This window comes from Centruroides vittatus, unplaced genomic scaffold (genome assembly GCF_030686945.1).
Source record: "Centruroides vittatus isolate TY-2023 unplaced genomic scaffold, ASM3068694v2 scaffold_435, whole genome shotgun sequence".
Taxonomy (NCBI): domain Eukaryota; kingdom Metazoa; phylum Arthropoda; class Arachnida; order Scorpiones; family Buthidae; genus Centruroides; species Centruroides vittatus.
Window position 1 is genome coordinate 5,773,043 of NW_027122708.1, and position 20,946 is coordinate 5,793,988.

Here is a 20,946-nt window from a genome sequence, read left to right on the forward strand (position 1 = left end):
AAGCAATGTTAGAAACTACAATTTTCTTAACAATTCTAAGAAACAGTATTCGACAAAATAATTTATTTTATTACGGACATAAAAATAATCCTATTTGCAACAACATTCTTAATTACTTTCAGATTAATAAATCCATCTTCAGGAAAACATGTTTAAAAAAATTAGTTTTTAAAATACAATGCTTTTGAATGCTATAGTATATAAAATATATTACTAATTTAATTAAATAAAATAGATAATTTCTGTCATGCCTTACACCATTGCTCTCTGGTAAAACTAAATTTTCTCAAGATTTTTTTTATTAACATTATAAATTTTAAATTTTTAAAAAAAGTTTTTAAATCACAGCCTTCATATCTTACATTTAAAACTAAATCAGAGCTGTCTTGCAAAGATAATAAATACACTCAAATATCTTACATGCTTTTATATGATAAAAATGGCATTACATTCCTAGTCATTTTAAAGATGTCTGTGCAAAATGATAAAACAAGTTGCAAGGTCAGTTAAGAGTAACAAAATTCATGATTTTTTTATGCAATTTGGCTACCATAATCATAATCACAAGATAAATTAGTTTATGATGATCTCTTTTCTATGAGTAAAAAGGTTCATGTGTGTTTGGATGTGGTCAAAGACCACACCCAAATACTCACCACCAATCATAGTAGTGGTGATTGGTGGTAAGTATTTTGTGAGTACTGACCACCTTTTCCTTTAATTCATATTGGTGCACTTTTAAACAATGCAAACATGAAACCTGAAACACTTCCTTTATTGAAATCTCCAATTTGCATATACAATAATTGAGAAATTGAAAAAAGTTTTAGTTTGTATTTAGAGAAGGAATTTTCATGTGAGTGGAAATGTTAAGTCACGCGAGTGCATAGCCAACGAAATGACAAGAAATACGAATAAAACAAAACTTTAATTTTAATTATATAGATAAAAAAACAATTATTAACAAAATACTTTTCTCCTCGCGTGATGATACACAGGATTCTTTTACAACTCCAACTTGGGACCTCGCACGTGTGTAGGTGAAGGAGGAGCAGACAAAGAAAAAAAAAAAAAAAAAAAAACACGTGGTTCACACAGAAGAAGCGTGACTCACTGATAGCGAGTTACAATGGAATGTTAACCGAAATCTTATAAACTAATACTAAAACTAACTTACAAACTAGAGAGAAAAAGGGAAGAGTTTGATAGATAAGAGAAGTATATGAAAGAAAGTATAGGGGGTACCCAGGCTAATGATGAGTCCTCGAAATCTTTGGGTCGGGGAATTATATTTACGACACTGGCTACTATCTTTCTTCTTTTCCAGTCGTATCTCTGTTCTGCTGAACGAGCCGCTCGGATTCTCTCCTACCGTCCGCTCTGTCTCAGCTCCACACCAAGAATGACCGTTACTCCCGTTCTTGTGCCTCGGGGTCTTTTTATGCCTTTGTCCTTCCCCTTACTTCCTAGAAAAGGACTGCCCCGCCCGCAAGGAAGGTGAAAATCGAAAGATCGAGAAATAAGGGAAACAAAGAACAAAGAATAGAGGGAATAATGTTATGCTTATGACTATCGCGTATATACAAAATTATGACGTACCGTCACAGAAATAATCAATTCATTTAAAATGGAATTTCATGTTAAATGTATTTGTATTCAATAAAAATATTGTAATTTGTATAGAATTTGATGGGGACTGAAAACAGTTTACAGTAAAAAGAGTTTGCTCTAAGTAGTGATATGTTCACATTAATGAGGTTCAAGTGTATACCCATTCATTCCATTTAAATTTAAAGAAACTGTAATCATTTTTTAAAAATCTTATATATAAAATATTACTGTTTTATTCAGAAAAACACATGTAGAAAAAACTGGAAACAAATATACCAATAACACTACACCTTACACACTTTTCCAGCAATAGTTTAATCAAAACAAATGTTTTGACCCCATTCAGAGGTCTGCCTCATGTTAAAAAACACATTAAATTACAAATTAAAGAAAAGAACTAAGTTCTAATGGCAGAACTATAACCACTTATTGTTAAATTTACAAAATTCGAAAACAAACAATTTATGTATCTTAAAAAATTAAAATGGATACATAAATTAAAAAATAAAATAAAATTATATATGTTATTAACAAACATTAAGTCTAGCCTATGTCATTTCTTGCCTCATCAGATAATTAACTAGACTGCCACGCTTTGGATAACATTTCCTTCTCCTTGAAATTAATGCATTCACCATTTCTTGAGCCTGAAAGATTTCAAATGCTTCCATTGATCATAGCTTGTTGACATCAAACAGCTTTTGTAATAATTTAACCTGGTCCCAACATGCTGACAACCTTAGCTCATTCACAAATTGGGCAAGCAATGTAAATTGACTATTTGTACGAACATTGTATTTATCTATCTATCATCCCACACTGGGATAGTGTATACTCCAGGAGCTAACTTTCTATCTATAGAATCTTTACCATTAGCTAGTAGCTTAAATATAGTTGGATTACATCTATAAGCTATTCTAGCATTCATGTGTTTTGCTAATGTTTTATATGTAGAAGTCAGCCTTGGGTCATAATCCACTGCCATAAATTTCAGAGGTAAAACCTCAGAACACTGTGTATCCTTATTAAACCATGATGCATTAATGCTGTCCTCCATGTTTTTAGCTAACCTAGCAATCAGGTTTTTACTGTAGCCATGAGATTTCCCCAACTTTTTAATCTGCCCTGTCTTTTTCATTGTGTCTATAACATTAGACTTATTTATTCAATTAATTTATAATTTAATAAGTTTTTTAACCTGAGGCAGACCTCTGAAAGGGGTCGAATATGTTTGTTTTGATTAAACTACTGCTGGAAAACTGTAAGGCGTAGTATTATTGGTATTGTTTTATTTGAAATTATGCTGAAATTTAATTAAATTGAGATTCAATAAAAAGTAAAGCATACTTGTTTTAAGTTTGATAATGTTAAATAACATGCTGTTGGTATTTTAGGTTTTGTTAGCCATCTTATCACATTAGAATGAGTGCATCCAGCAGCTTCTTTAAATACTGATGAAGTTATTTGTTCATTCAGTGCTTGCTGATATATTAAACCAGGATAACTGAAACAGATATTATTATTATTATTATTATTATTATTATTATTATTATAGCACAGTTTTCAAAATATCATACTGAAGAAGAAGAAATAACTATTTTTAAATAAAAATATGTAATTTATTATTATTATTATTATTTCAAAAATATTTGTTTTAAATACTTTCAAAAATCAACTCAAGATAGCAAAACTTGTGTAATTTGTTGCAGAATAATATTGAAATAGTATATTAATTCTGAAAGAATTTTTTACCAAATTAATTCAAAATCTAAATTTAGCAATTATTTTAATCTATAAAATAATTATATTCAATAAATTAATATTTATTAAGTTTAATAAGAAATAAAAGATAGTAGTTTGTTAAATACAATTAATTTTCTATCAATAAGTTTGAATTCGAATGAAATAATCCTAATTCATATATTATTATTTAAATTTAAGGTAATAAACTTTACATACCTTTGTAAAATATGTAAATTTTGTGAATAAAAAGAATGAAAATCTTCAAGTTTTTCCAGATAAACGTTTTTTGTTAATTTGTTGCTTTTTAGCATTTCATAATAATCAAGCATTTCTAAACTAATGCCAGCTTTAATAGCAGTTTTTAGAAATTCAATGGTACATAAAAGAGATGATAACTCATTAAATTGCTCGGCTGCATTTAGATGATATAATAAAAGATGTAAGCATCGTGAAGAAACATTATCCCATTTACATACATATTTCTTTTCATTATAAAAATAAGCTACAAGATAAAAAAATTGAAAATGTACAAATTAATTGTTTTTTGTACTTTTAAAAATATAAAAACAAGCAGTCAAAATACAAATGTATGAATTACCATAACTTAAGTGCTATTTTTTTTTTAATATAATAATTTTAAAGCAAATTTATTAAATTATGAATTACATCAGTCATTAGCAATCTGTGGCATGTGAGAAATCAATATGTAGCCCTGGGGCTTTGGTAATGTAATTTTTTTTCCTGTTTTCTGCTTCATGTCATTATACAACTCTAATTAACATGATATTCATAATGAAAAACATTCAAACTAATTTTGACGAGTCAAAAATGTGAATAAGCTATATATTACTAGTCTGCATATCATTAGCATACTGTATATTATTTTAGTACTTAACATACTGGCAATCATGGAGTATATTGGTTTAAACCTGCTGAAGTTTATAGCCCACAACTCTATAAGAAAAAAATGCATGCAGACTGCTGGAAGCCTGTGAAGTTCACTTGTGACTCACATCCCAAAAACATTGCTCATCACTGAATTACACATTAATTTGACAAAATGCATGAATTAATTAAATTTGTTTTGCATGTTATTGATTGCACACTTGATATATGATATGCAATATTTTATATGCCATCACTGATATATCCTTAACAGCACCAGTAATTTACCATTTTCATATTTACTTGAATAATAGTGTGTTCTACCTTAATTTTGACTTATGTTTAAAGTTAAATAAATGTATTTTTCAAAAAAAATTTTTAAAAAAATTTAAGATATAAATATATTTTTGTTTACATTTTTATTAAATCCATATTTTATAATATATCACTACAAAGTATTAAAGTGCTGAAAAAACATCTTACAGAAAAACCATCAAAAAACCTACAGAAATGAAATAATTATGATTAATTTTCACGTATCAATTTGATTATTTAATAAACCAATACAGCAGAGTCTCAGAAACTCAACTCACAATAACTTGACATTCTGTAAAACATCATGTCATTCAAAAAAATAAATAAATAAATAAATAAATAAAAAACACGTCAACAACTGCCATAAATAATTGGGCTAAATTTTGAATATATGATTATAGATTACAAATAAATTTGGACTAGAGTTAGGTGTTAGGCACCATCTCTTATTAAAATTAATAATTATAATATTTAATTAATAGTACCAAATTTATTTCTAATCTATAATCATATATACAAAATTTAGCCTGATTATTTACGGCAGTTGTTGGCATATTTGCTTATTATATTGGGTTTTGCTTGTTGTATATTTGCATAAAAAACACAAACATGTAATCTAATTTTCATTCTATAACTTAATACTAAGATCAAATGAGTTATCATTTTTCACTGACAACACTTGATATCATCATCAATTCCAGGTGTTAACAAAGAATATAACCCTTTATCCACGGTGCCACTGTAAAATGCCACAATGCAATGCCACTAACTTGAAAGTAGCAACTGAATAGCCAATATATTTTTTTTTTAAAGTTTAACTACAAATAGAATTCTGCCGAGTGACATGTTGTAAGGGTTTCCAAGAAAATTAAGCGACTTGTTGGTGGTTGCATATATCTTGGAGCTAGGAGGACATGGTCTCTCTGTTCATCTGTGTTTCAGCTAGTTAATAGCATTCCAGCCTGCTGACCTAGCACGTTTTTGACGGTTAGAAGTGTAAGTTTTCTTTGCCTTTCACCCTCACCTCTGTGATTGTCAGGGCAGGTAGGATCCCGGCTGTTTTTTTTTACCCCGGGAAATATCCTGAGAAATTCTTCTCATCCCAGGAAATCCCACAAATTTCTTAAAAATTCACTTTTTTCTTTTTTTGTGTTAAGGTTGAGGAAATTTTGCAAATAGAAAGTATAATTAACCCATAAACAGTCAGAATACATTTGTATTTATTAATTTTAAACCCACCTATTATTTTTTAAATTTTTGCTCGTTATGGCATGTCACAAATTGTTAATAATCAATATTTAGCTATTTGTGACAGGACTCTCAAAATTCTTTACTTGTCAGAACCTGTAATATTGAGAATTATTGTGCTTATGCTGTCTTAATTTTAACCATGCCCAGAAGCTGCAATAACTGCATAATGCTAGGTTGTGCAAATTGGGCAAGGATATAAACAAGTACAAAGTCTGCAAGTATGAAGTTTTTCTTCATAAACCTGATTATTAAACTCAAATGAACTGCCGAATTATTGGGCTATAAGCTTGATGTTTCTATTAAAGCAGCCGAGGTAGACATATCAAGAATACTAGAGAGCAAAAGTAGTACTACAATCTCAAAAATGAACTAGAAATCTTCCAGGCTACAGGTGAAAAACATGACATCTGTCTTCTCTTAAATGCATTAAACACAATTCCACTCACATTAATTGAATCGGAAAGGCATTCTTGATAGCAGGAGTTTTCATTAGTTAAATAAGAATCAGATTGAGTGATCGGAGTATTGACCATCTTTGCTTTTTAAAATCTTATTATAAAAATTTACAATAATATTTTGTATTACGTTTTATTTAAAAAATGAAAATTACCTTTTAAGTTAGAAGTTTGACTAAGTTCTTTTTTTTTTTTTAATTTTCAACATAATTCAAAGCATTTTGTTGTTATTGTGTCAAACTTTAAAAATTTTTTTATTTGTGAAAATTTCTACATAATTTAAAGGTAATTTTTAATATATATCTTACACGACGTTATTAATATGATTTTGGAGGTTGCAGAACATATTAAATTACTTTAAAAGATAAAAATAATTATATCATTTGATTTAAAGATATTTTGTATCTTAAAAATAATTAATTCTATCCTGGGATTTCCCAAGATCCCAGGAAACAGTTCAGTTTTATCCTGGAATCTGAAGACATGCAAAAGACAGGGAAATGAGAAACCCTTGTTCTGCTTATATAAAGCAATTTCAAAAAAAAATTTTTTTTAAATCATACTTGACAAATTATTATATATAGGAGAAGTTATGATAAACTTAATATTTACTTGTTTGTTAAGAGTATACAATATAACTTTTAAAAGTATAAAAATATTTCTTACCTGCTAATAATTTATGATACGCCAATAAATTTTTTCCCACATTATAGTGATCGATTATAGCTTTAATAAACTCTGCATGTTTTATATTTAGAGTATGTTTCCTAATAACAAGCAAAAAGAATTTTATTAAATTTGAATTTCTTTCATATAAAAATTCAATAATTTAAAAATAAATAAAAATTTCATAATATTCATTTATGTAAATCTTTAAGATTCAATATATCAAATTCCAAATATCACCTACCAACCTTGTATAAATTTAACATTGTAAACAAAGAATGGGAAGTGACTAACACTAGCTATAGTAACATTTTTGTACTTTAAAGATAATTTTTTGAGAGCATTAGAGATTCTATAACTGACTTTTTTTTTAATCATAAAATCCTTAGAGATTAATGCTGAACATAATATAGCATTTATGAGATGATTGAAATGTTCAAACAAATAGCACAGCACATTTATTACCAATGATATATGACTGATAACAATATTAGACAGGTCAATGTAATGATTCTATATAGTTGAATCTGGATTTATACATATGAACATAGTTTGTGTAGAGACACATTCCTTTTATGAAAATGATTACAAAAAAAATTGTAAAAAAAAGAAACAAAATAAAAGATTAATACTGAAGATGATCTTGAATTGCAGATCGAAAACAACCACTCACCACAGTGAAATATAGTTAATCATGTATTCTGAACCAATTACAGTGTGTAGATGATGAAAACAAACAAAAGCAAAGGTTTTCAAATTCTTCTGATGAAGGACTCAGAAGGACAATTGTAACTGATTATTGTTATCAGTTTAAGTGATTCTCAAAGTAATTATAATAAGCAAAGTCTATTGTATGTAGAAAAGATATCAAATCATCTATCAGAGGAATTAATGTATAGCCATTTCTATATATCAGGCATGGGCAAATGCGGCTCATTTTGAGTTACATGCGGCTCTTGCTGAAAGTGTTAATTTCTGTTTTTTATTATTATTTTTACAATTTTATTTTTAGAATTTTGTGAAAATATGTTTATTAAAAATATTCAATATTTGTTTTATATTATATTTATATTATATAATAAAATCGCACGCCTTACCATACTATCCGCCACGACAATACAGAACTGCGGCTCCCATGCATTTTGCAAAACCTACATTGCGGCTCCCATGCAATTTGCAAAACCTATATTGTGACTCCCACTGAACTCGTGCTTGCCCACCCCTGCTATATATCATTGCTTAAACAGATACTACAATATGAAAAATAATAAAACATGTTATAAATGTTATTAATAAGATGATCTGAATCCATTATTACATATTTAAGAATGTAAACTATAATATGACATGAAAATAAAGAGAGTGGCCCATCACAATAAAATCTTATCAAGAAAATTTTAATAGAAAAAAAATTATTTTTTGATAAGAGAAGAGAATGTAAAGAAAAATAAAATAAAATTCATACAACTGAATATAGAGAAAACTAAGAATAAAAAATGTTGACATTGAATTTTAAATGTGATCATTTAAATTCTCTACTGCATGTAATTATAAGCAGTAGAAATTTAAATTATCATTGTAGATACCAGTGGCATGCCGTGACATTTGATGATAGGGAATTCGTTTCTGTAAGAAGCTGACTTCCAGGGGCAATCAGTTAATTGCGCGTCAGTGATGGTCTAGGGTCCATTTGTACGTGCGTGGTGGTGGAAGAGACAAAGCTGGCAAGTATCTCACTAAAACTGTTTATTTTAACCTAAAATAAACACATGCTATGTACAAAATAGTTTGCTTTAGGACAATCGGACATCCTGGGAGTCAATGTGGTTCTTTGATGGTCGATCAAAAGTGGTCTCGGGACAGTGGCGTTGACAAGTCTGTAAGGCACGGGGAAACTTTGTCTGTTGGCATCTGGGACACGGTGTAAGGCAAAAGTGGCATGGGTTACAGGTTGGTACAATAGACGAGAAATTGTTTTTTTTTTTTTTTTTTGCACGTTGACACACTGCGTTTTGGTTATTCGGAACGTTAATGGAGTGCCAGTTGTTCTCGATTGTTGGGGATTATGTCAATCTCCGTTCTTTCTTTCGTCCATTTTGATTGGTCGTTCTCCCTCAATTACGCTTCCTGAGTGGTTGGTCCCTGGTTACTAAACGGACACGAATATAAATATTGCGATTCGCTACATAATTTAGATAAATCAAAAAATTTCCCAAAAAATTTACTTAATTTAAAAAATTAAAAACACGCTTGGAGAAATTGTTTTTCATAATATTAAAATTATTAACATCTAAAAGTGATAAAAATTTAAAGATTTTATGTCTGAAAATCTGTCAATATAATTAAAAGAAAATGATAATTAAATATAACTTTGCAAGAAATATACATAAAAATAATATTTAAGATTTAAAAAGTAGAGAGTATTCAAACATTTCACTTAGTCAGATAGCTCCCTGCCAGTGGCTAAGGGATAGAATCGTTGGAAGCGTTATACGATATTTTGATGTGTAGCTTCAGCAGCTAAGCCGGTCTGTAAAGCGCATGCACCAATGCCTATAATCTGGCTGCTTTACACCATTTGGTTATTTTCGCCGTGGAAGCTAACCTGGTTTCGACAATACAACGCTTCCTTTCCGCCACTGATATTCAAATATACAATAGCAATCTTATTTTTTTCACATGTAGTATATAAATTTGTAACAAGATACATAATGCGGTTATAATAAAATATTAATTTTAATTAATTCAAAGTACGTTCAAATATGAAAATAATCACCCAATATGAACTTATATTTTAGAAAATACAAGAGAAGCGGCACTTCCACCACTTCCAATGATGGCACACCACTGGTAGATACATCTTTTAAACAGAAGAGAAAAACAAAGAGGAAACAACTCTAAACAAAACATATGACAGGAAAAGAAATCAAACACAAAAAAAAAACAAATTTAGACAAATTATGGAAATTAACTTAACTGAACTGCAAAATTAATAATCTGTTCTGGAATGTTAGGATGTTTATTTTACACTAAATTTTCAGGAGGTAATGTTAATATATACAATAAACTCCCATTAATTCAAATTCTGACAAACCCAGAAAAAGTTATGAGGGTGAAGTGTAGATACTTTTATTTATGAAACCCAAAAAAAGTTTTGAATTATTCAATGTTTCAAATTAACAGAAATGTCTAACAAAATAATAAAAATTAAAAAACCCACACAATTTTTTACAAATAGAGAAAGATATATAATTTTACAGGAATTTCACTGTTTTAATAAACTTGGTAAAGTAGATTTAAGTTTTATGAAGCTTTAATGTTCAATTTTTATAATTTAAAAAACATCACAAAACTTAAACATACTTTACCAGATTTATTGAGACAGTGAAATCACTAAAATTATACAGAAATTCTAAGATAACAACAGTTAACATTACAGAAAAATTCCATTATAAATTAAAAAAGAAAAGTTATACAATAAAGTATATCTAACAAAGTTAACTAGAATGGAACCTCACTTAATGAGTATAATTCGTTCCAGAATCTTACTCGTAATGCGAAACACTCATTAAGCGAACAGTTTTTCCCAAATAAATGAATGTAAAATATGATGTGTTCCATGCCAAAAAAACTCAAATATTTTACGTATAACGTTTATTCAAAAAAATTGTACAATATACATTGTTAAGGAGCATGAACCATCTTTATCTTTTCTTCTATTTGATTTGCAAACAACAACAACAACAAAAAAAAAAAAAAAAAAAAAAATCACAGATAATGTCTGATAAACATGCCAAACAATAAGCCAAATTCTTGGGCTATGTAAATGCTATAATTAAATATTAGAAATTAATTAATTTGACTAGAGGTAGGCAGTTATGCTGACATCTCGTACAGAATTTAATGACCAATTCCAAATTAAATTTTAAAAATGTCTAAATAAAAAAATTAATTAAATTTTTACATAGCCCAAGAATTTGGCATATCATTTGGTGTGTTCATTTTATAACAGTCTATGATTGTCAATGTTTATGCATAATGTGTGTGAACACAAGTTTGGAAAAATGTCTGATCACAAGTGACACTAAGATGCTAGCGGAACAAGCGCTAAACACAGACTGATGGAACATGCACACAATCTGGGACTACCCCTCTTCTTGTCACTCATTATGCGAAACAGCACTTGTTAAGTGAGTCATTTTTTCACAATTTATTTTGCTCATTATATGAAATACTTGTTATGTGAGGTGCTCATTAAACAAGGTTCCACTGTACATCATTTGGTCAATTCATGTTTTTTATATTTACAAATAAATATCATTAGTAACAAACAGTGCAATTTATCTTTGTTTAGACTGGACAACAAAAAAAAATGTTTTTGAATGTTTCCTTTATTTCATGAGTGGAATCTTACTAATTTTGGGGTGATAAAATTGAATATGACAAAGAAAAATTTTTATTAGCTCTAGTTTCTGTGATGTACAAGAGGTGGCAGTATGTGATTTTAATGGCTTAAGAAGAAACGACACATTTTAATTACATATGCTAACAACATTGAAAGTGCTTTTGAATTTTTGAAAATGTTTGAATTTGAAATTCAAACATTTCATCAAGCCATTAACATCACAGCAAACAACCAGATTGTTTTTCTTCTCAAAAAAAAGGAATCAGATCCCTCTGACGTTCTCTGTACTGTGAGACCCTGACATCACGTTGGAGAAGATTCCGTTGCTGTAGTCTTGACCCTAGAAGTTCCGCTTTATTCTTTGACAAGACAAGATCTTGAATGAGATCACTAAATTTCGCTTAATTCAGTCTGCGGTGTACCATCTTTTATCTCAAAATCAGGGTCGTGGAATGTCGAACGCTTGTTGGGTTCTTCTTCTCCCACACTTTCTTCATTTTCTACTTCATAATGTTGGAATGGACTAGGAACTGGTAAACTATCTGAATGTGGAATAGGTCGAATTGCAGATGGAATATTTGGGTATTGAACTGTTTCTTTTTTCTTCACTGACAATCCTGCCTTTATAAGTGGAGTCAAGCAGAAATAGCAGTCATCTGTATGGTTTGTAGGCTCCCGCCAAACCTTAGACACAGCAAAAGCCATAGATCATTTTTTATTTTTCAGTCATTATAACTGAACAAGAGTTGCAACGTGGAGCCCATGACTTATCCTGCCCCTACCTTTATACCCAAATAATGGTGATAGGCAGTCTTCAGAAGAGGCGTCAGATTGTGTTTCTGTGACGAAAATGTTATTTCACTACAAATATAACGAAAATTGTTCACTAAATTTACACATTTTCGTGGCATTTGGTATAACCAGTATTACACTTCAAAAGTACTCCAAAACCAGACATTTTAACCAAGAAAAACAGAAGCAATATTAAACTCAAAGTCATAGCTACATTTAATATGTTTATAACCTACAAACATATGGAGAACGTTTTGCTATGTAAGTGTGACAACTCCCAAAAAATAAATTCTCTCCAAAATACAAATGTAGACTCTAAAAAATAACATATCACTATCTCCAAAGCAAGAGGTAATCGGTCATTTTTATGGAGATTTTTGAATTCAGCAGATGAAAATACATAAGAATATGCTAATTTTGAGCCCAAAACAAAATCATTGTTGTCCAGTGTTATCTGAAAGCATCTTAAAATTTCAAATTAATGAATGTAACAAATTACCTGTAGGAATGACAGTACAATTTTTTAAATTCGAATTAACTAAAAATCTAAATTATCTGACATTAAATTAATGGAATTTTTCATATCTCCATCCTATTTCAAAATATCATCTGAAGATAAACATGTAGTGTTTTTACTACTATTGCTTTACTTTTCGTCACTGCATGTGATAAAAACGAATGAGTCAAGATCGTAACAAAACTGAGTTTATTGTCTTCTTCGTGTATATGGTACATGTCTCGACGACACAGCTAACAAAGAACAACTAACGGCCAATGGTCTTACTGGGTGAGTTTGAACTTGTTCCAGGAAGTGATGACTCATACCACCTGGGGTTCGTTGCTTGTTTTTCACAACGATTAAGATGTGAAGGGTGGCGTTTGCCACAAACAAAAGCATTTATCAGATATCAGCTAAACGATAATTTTAATTTTACTACAATGCTTCACTTCTGTCTGTTTAATTATCAAACAATAATATAATGATAAATATCAAAATAAACTTGAAAAAAATTAAACAGTAAATAATTTTAAAGTTTAGTTCACATGAAGAGCTAATTGCTGTTAAAAACAGAAAAAAGAATAAACATTGCATCAGCAGTGACATCATTCCCAGTAAATCTTTGTTTTACATATCATCACATTTTAACATGTTAAACTTTTCTTCTAGTAAAAAATAATTGCCATTAATCAGAACAATGAGTTTCTGGATACAAGAAAAAGAGATTTACACAAGAAAAAACATGGCATTGTAAATAATATACTGTGGCTGTCAGCCATATTGTTTTCTTGTATATTTTTGTTTAATTCATAAGTTGTAAATACATATATATATATATATTTTCTATCTTCCTTCTTCCTTCATTTCTATTCTCTTATTTCCGTTCCTTTCTCCTTTGTCTAAATAACCTGACTGTTATTGCTGGAGGGCAGGATTACCCCTCCTAAGTAAGAACAAAAGAAGGCGAGGACGCCCTGAAGGCTAAGTGATGATCAAGGGACACTTTTCTACTGGACCTCAAGAAGGACGGAAGTGTGAGCCAGCAATCGACCAGGAACGAAAAAAGTCGAAAGGAGGCTACAGGACCGTCGAGGCCAAGGGAAAATAGACACAAAACCGAGGTAATCGAAAGACGTCAAGGGCAGACAGCCGAACAAGAAAAAGAGAGGAAAGCGACTGCCATTGTGAAAATACACTCCAGCGAAAACACCGATCATCGTAGACCCGGGTACCTTCCATCTAATTCTATCCACTTTCGTTCTTTCCTAAATCTATCTGTTTCCCCTTTCCTTTTTAGTTTTAAGGTAGATATAAGTTTATTTTTAAGTCGGGTGTAAAAAAAAAAAAAAAGTTTTTGTTACGAGCGCGGGTGTGATTCTTGGTACGTAGCGCCCCCCTTCCTCAGTGAAGTTGTTCCAGTTGGGATCCTTTGTAAAATTAGAAAAGGAAAGAACCTTGTTCCGGAAGGGAAATAAAAAGACTTAATTGTGTATCAGTCTCTGTGTTTATACTTGTAACGTGCATTCACGGATTTACAAGCCCTTCTCAACGAACCACCACAATACTTTCCGATTATATTTTTATAATAATTGTAATTAATTTTGAAATTTTCATTTTTATAAAAAATTGGAGAAGGTATGGATAAAAAACAATTTGCTGTTTTCAGTCACCATTTTGTTTTAACAATATTTGCTATTATTTGCCTACGATTGCTCATTTCATTGTTCTCATTTCACAATATGGCAGCAAGAATCAATTTCACTATGTAAAAATAAATTGTTTTTCACATTTTGCTTAGAGCGTTCCATGGCAAATAAGAGCCAAACAATCAATCAACTCTTGGATCTGTCATTGAATATTATGGACATAAAAATTTAAATAGAAAATCATTTTAAAGTTTATTTTAACATTTATTTTAACAAAAATTATATTATATATTTTGTTGTTGTTGTGATTATTATTAAATAAATAAAGTAAACTAATATGTGAGATAAAAACTTTGTCATTCAGTAAGCATTTGTATCATATAGATGAAGTTAAGGTGGTTTCCTCTTAGTATTCCCTTATTTAATACATATATCTACAATGAAGTATAATAGAAAAATGTCTTAATGTTTAAGATGGTACCTTCTAAATTGCATACTAGTGTAATGCTTTTAATGGCTGTTCCAAAGGTATGGGATATTTATGGGGCTGATTATGCAAAGATTGTATTTCTGTTCTAACAATTTTATACAGGTATATACCATTGTGGGTTATATACTACCATAGGTTAGCCACACAAAATTACACAAAATTTATTTTTATGTTCTATATTAAAAGTATGCATGTTTGATATCTGATATTTGTATTTTATATTCAAATATCAAAAACAACAGTTTAGTTAAATTTTTAATAAAATATTAGCCTTTGAAATTTTGGAGTAAGAATCAAAAAATACACTTACGTAAAACCAGATAACCGGAGTGATCAGTATTCTGGGCTCTTCTAGGCTCTTCTTCAGGCTTAGTAGTAATCTTACTACTAAGCCTGAAGAAGAGCCTAGAAGAGGCTACGAAAACGTTTGCGACCCGAATACTGATCACTCCGGTTATCTGGTTTTACGTAAGTGTATTTTTTTATTGAATCACCGGTGTGTAAGGAAGATGGAGTAAGAATTTTAAATTATTGTTTAGATTTTTTAATTCAATAAATACTTCATATATTTCTTGTAGTAGAGATCTAAGTAATAAAAGTAGACTAATATTATTGTGAGAATCCAGAATAATTTAAAGTTATCAAGAATTTGTTAAAATATTAAATTGATGTTGAAATTAACAATTTCTGTCAAATTCGTGGGAAGGAAAGTAAAACTTCCTTTGGAAGAGATGTTATTGCACATCTCCGACAAACATCTGTCCATTTTCGTCAGAAATAATATCCCATCAGATGTTACGAATACTAAAACCCAATTGGAGAAAAATTTAGAATAAAAAGGGAGAGAAATTTAGAATAAAAAGGGAGAGAAATCATAATCTCTGGGCAGCAACCAAAAGTTACACGGACTGTCAAAGAAAAAGGCAGCAGTCGAGGGAGGGAACAAACACTGCCACATGAAAGTGTGGATGCCAGAAAGAGTATATAGTCCTGCTCTCCATCATCTGTCTCTCATTCTTTAGCCATCTCCATATCAGAAGAGAAGCTCTATGCATCGAACTAGACTAAATACACTTGTCTAGACAGAGATATTAATATATATTATTGTAAACTCTCTCTTGGTGCTTAGAAGTGTATAGAGTTGATGATCGATTTAGCGAGAGATTATTTCTTTATGTAGTTTTATTTTCATATTCATTAAATTTTATTTGTTATTTGTTAATCTACCTGCCTGTTCTTTTGTTTAAATGGATACAAATCAAACATACCAATGACTCTCCCCGCTCAACTATTAGCCCTCCTAAAATGCTATCCAGTGACCCAGTGAGTAGAACTAACCGTTCTGACAATTAGAGGGTTTACCCTTGCCACATTCTCATGTTATGTTTAAAAGTTTATGTAAACTTATCAAATATTCATGTATATCTTTAAATTGAAAAAGTAAATTAATTCTATTCCTATATACAGCATTATTAAAAATATTAACTTACATATCTTCAGTAAGTCGAAGAAATCCATGTAAAGTTCTTAACAAGGCAGAAAATTTTAAAGGAACAAATATATCTTCTGGTTTCAAATTTCGTATTATGGTTAAAAACTCTTCAAAAGATGAATTAATATTTAATATACGATTAAAAATGCTTATTAGAGCATGAAGTTCAAATTCATCTAAACCTGTAATATATAAAGCAATACAAGATATTGCAAAATATTAATTTATATAAAATAAATTTTATCTAATAAATCACAAACATATTTTACCTTCAGGAGATATTGAAATTAAACATAAAGCAATACAAACAATATTCTTGCCATGAATATTATCCAACTGTTTCAAAATCTCTCTCAGTAATAAATATAATGTTTGAGGATATCGTTGAAGTTTAGAAGTTAACTAAAAAAAAATTTATTTTAATACAATTTTTTAAACACACACACACACATTATTATTATATATAATAAATAATAATAATAATATAAATAAATAAATAAATAAATAAATAAATATATATATATATACATACACACACACACACACATATATATTAAATTTTCATAAAATATGTAAACTAGAAAAATATAAATTTTCTATTTAAGCAGCTACATCATTAAAAAATTCTGTTAATTGCTACAACTAACCTAAAATTAACTTCTACCAAAATTATTATTATTGAATAAATAATGCGAAACAGTAAAAAATGTATTTCCATTACAGACTATTGAAATTTAGCCTTGATTTTTTACATATATTTTCCAATGTCTTTATTATATCAAAAGTTTTCTTTTTTCAACTCAAAAGCAATTGAGAATCATTTTATTTAGTTACATTGTATACATAAAACATCTATACACTAGGAAACTAACAAATTAATTAATTACTTTTTATCAACAATTGTCTTCTCTGTTAATTATATTATTTATCATTAGAAATATTTGTAAAATCATTTTTAGAAACTAAAATCTGTTTTAAAAAATTTTCTAATCATTATTGAATATGCCAGTCAATAATTTTATCTTTCAATGTATAATTTAAATATTGTGTAACATAATTGATGTAATTGAATATTTATTCAGAGTTTATTTAAATAATTAATACTATTATGAAAAAGTTTGCTCATAAATTTATCATTATAAGTATAAAAAATCATAACCAAAAACAGGAGTAGAAAATAAAGCAAAATTTGTTTAAAAAATAAAACATTAGCTTTAAACAATCAACTGAACAATTTAGATAATTAATGTTAAATTCCTCGAACTGATAAATTTATGTATATTTTAGTATCTATAAAAACTACCCTTTATCAAAAATATTAATAAAGAGTCAAAATGAAATGTCACTGTAATTTAAACTTTAATACATTATTATTATTTTAATATGTTCCATAAAAAAACTCTATTGAACTTAATTTAATAGTTTTATTGATTTAGTTGCAAGAATTTCATAATGTGTAACCAACAAAACATTTATATTTAAAAAAAAAAACACACACACACACACACATATATATATATATATAGGTCTACCAAAAAGAATGCTATCATTTTAAATTATTGTAATTATGTGAATTATTGTCTGAGAATGTTGTAACATACACTAAAACTATCCGTGTTTAATATTTGTCCATTACAATTTCTCAATGTGTGCAACTTGTGTCACATGGCACATACCTAACTGATACTCAAATTCTTCCTAAGCTCTACATCAAATCTATTGTTACTCTTCTCACAGCTTATTGCAACAATTCTACAGCTGCTGCAGATTATTCATGTTGCACAATGATAAGTGATTCTGACTTTGAGAATCTGTGAAAAACAAAATGCCTTCTTTATTGTGGAGTAACCATTTTTGTTTATGATAGTTCCTAGAGGCAGTAGACAACAACATATTTGAATGCAAATGGGAGATGAAACTCGAACAGTTAACTTTATCAATCGATGTACATTGCATACTTCTTGGGTAATAATTTAACATAACTACAGTAATTTAAAATAATACATTCTTTTTGAAAGACCCTGTATAATATTTTATTAATAACTAACTATAGATTTTAATAAAATGAATTTAATATCTATATATTTTTATGACATCAATTACTTTTTAATATAATTTAAAAATTTTAATTTATTATAATATGATACTTACATTTTCATATTGGCCAAAACTTTTAAGTTCTTCACAAGCAATATGTAAAAATAATGGAATACCTGCTTCTCTTTTACTGATCAACATTAAAAGTTGATTATTAAATGGACTAGTATCAAGAGTTTTTCGGAAAGGAAGAAGATCATTATTCACAATTTTCTCTCTATCTGACATAACTAAAGCTGCTAATTCAAACTTATAAATATTCTTTTGATATTTTAACCTTTCGGACAATATTTTATATGTAAATGAATCTGTTGCTGTACTGAGAATAATTTTCACACCCTAAAATTAAATTATTTAAATATATTTTTAAACCATAAAACATAAGTGAAAAACAATATATATAACACTAAAAATTATAAATTTTTTTTAAACCATATGTACTGTACATAGCTTTTTATATTCAAATCAAATTTTGAATATATTTGATTATATCAGATATAATGTGTATCAAAAGACATGATATAAATATATATAAGCATATTCTTTGAAACCTTTTATTTTGCCTTTTAACTTTGTAAGAAACAAAAACATTCTTTGCAGATTTCTTTATGTCATACAAGATATTTGTATTTTGTCTCGGTAATTTTCTTGTCATATTGTGGCCGTCAGCCATATTGTTTTCTTGTTTATTTTTTTGTTTTAGTTCATAAGTTGTAAATACATATATATGTTTTCTATCTTCCTTCTTCCTTCATTTCTATTCTCTTATTTCCGTTCCTTTCTTCTTTGTCTCAACAATCTAACCGTTGTCGCTGAAGGGCAGGATTACCCCTTCTAAGAACTAAGTGTGAACAAAAGAAGGCAAAGAAGCCCTGAAGTGAAGTGGTGGAACAAGGGACACTTTTTCTACTGGACCTCGAGAAGGACGGAAGTGTGAGCCAGCGATCGACCAGAAACGAGAAAAATCGAAAGGAGGCTGCAGGACCGTCGAGGCCAAAGGAATATACACACAAAACCTGGAGAGCACTGACGGAATCGAAAGAACGTCGAGGGTAAAGACAGCCGGACAAGGAAAAAGAGAAAAACGGCTGCTATTGTGGAAGTATACTTCAGCGAAAATATTGATCAACGTAGACCCGGGTACCTTTTATCTGTTTCTATATACTTTCCATCTTTCCTAAATCTATCTGTTTCCCTTTCTTTTTTAGTTTTTAAGGTAGATATAAGTTTAGTTTTAAGTCGAGTGTAAAAATCTTATGTTATGAGCGCGGGTGTAATTCTTTGCATGTGGCGACCCCCCTTCCTCAGTGAAGTTATTCCAGTTGGGATCTCCGTGTTCCGGAAGAGAAATAAAAGAGCTTTTAATTGTGTATCAGTCTCTGTGTTCATACTTGTAACGTGCATTCACAAGTTTACAAACTTCTCTCCACAAACAACCACAATATATTAGTCAAGCAAGAAATTTTTTAAGATATTTAGTACAAAATCAATGGTGAATTTTCATATTTTCACTGTAAAAATAAAATCTATTTGGAATTTAGAATAATCAGTTATAAAGTTTTTCATAGCAAAAGACAATAAAAACAAAAAAATGAAAATGGTACCTACTATAGATCTGAGATGATCCAATGTAATCAATTTCATCCTATGACAACACTAGTCATGCAATGGGGTCAATTATTTAAATAATAATAACAACTTACAAATAGTCAGCTTCACTGCTTGAATACGTCAAATTTGTGCAAAATAATACAATTACTTCATTATTAACAATGTTTACAATTAATTCTATAGCTAATTAAAACAATTTCTATTATTTTGCATATAAAATTATAATAGCCAAAATTTGAGAGAGTATGCTTATATATAATTATATCATGTCTTTATGATCTTCAAATTATGAATGCAATTATGTTAGTTTTTTATTGTTAGACTGCTACAAAAATAATAACTTAATATATATGTTTTTTAAATTAATATAATTTTAATATATTATTAAATTTGTTTTTACTGTTGGTAAATCAACAGGAAGCCAGTCAAGATCTTGAGAGTTGTTATTCATCATCTGATCCAATCCATCAATAAAGATGATTAGCCTATTATGTGTTGATTCTTGTACTGCTACTTCAAGAATATCATGAAATATACTACATAAATTCCTTTAAAAAATAAAAGGAAAAATTAGATTAGACAAATCTATAATTACCATGACTTATTAACTTAAAATGATTGTTAAAAAACTGCATTTAATTCAAAATGTTATCATTACTTCATAAACAAAATATATTTTTTTTAAGTGCAGAAAACGTTGATCAATTTTATTATAATTATTTTTAAAAGTCATTTATTTGATACAATTTTATTTCATAAATTGTGTTTTTAACTTTGGATAAAGGTTAAAGACTTTTTTTAATTAAGTCCTGATTTTTAAATTTGTTAGTCACCTTTAACTTTATAAGTTAATTATATATTTAATTGATATAATTATTAAATAGAATGCTACAAGAAATTAAATTAAACATGCTATTAGAAAAAGTTAAAATTTAATCTTCTCTTCTAAAACATTGCTTTACTAATTATAATTTTATTATTAGCTTAC

The 20,946-nt window shown here is 28.8% G+C and overlaps 1 protein-coding gene across 1 annotated transcript in view; it reads right to left on the reverse strand.

Moving 5' to 3' along the window:
• LOC136989023 (telomerase protein component 1-like) overlaps positions 1-20,946 on the reverse strand; it is a 241,123-nt gene that overhangs the window by 91,356 nt on the left and 128,821 nt on the right. The window contains exons 24-30 of the mRNA XM_067287049.1: positions 20,359-20,506; positions 18,402-18,686; positions 16,520-16,652; positions 16,249-16,432; positions 6,927-7,027; positions 3,571-3,856; positions 2,959-3,115 (exon numbers count right to left, since the gene is read on the reverse strand). Of these exons, the coding sequence (XP_067143150.1) occupies positions 2,959-3,115; positions 3,571-3,856; positions 6,927-7,027; positions 16,249-16,432; positions 16,520-16,652; positions 18,402-18,686; positions 20,359-20,506 (1,294 nt within the window). The remainder of the gene's footprint in view (positions 1-2,958; positions 3,116-3,570; positions 3,857-6,926; positions 7,028-16,248; positions 16,433-16,519; positions 16,653-18,401; positions 18,687-20,358; positions 20,507-20,946) is intronic.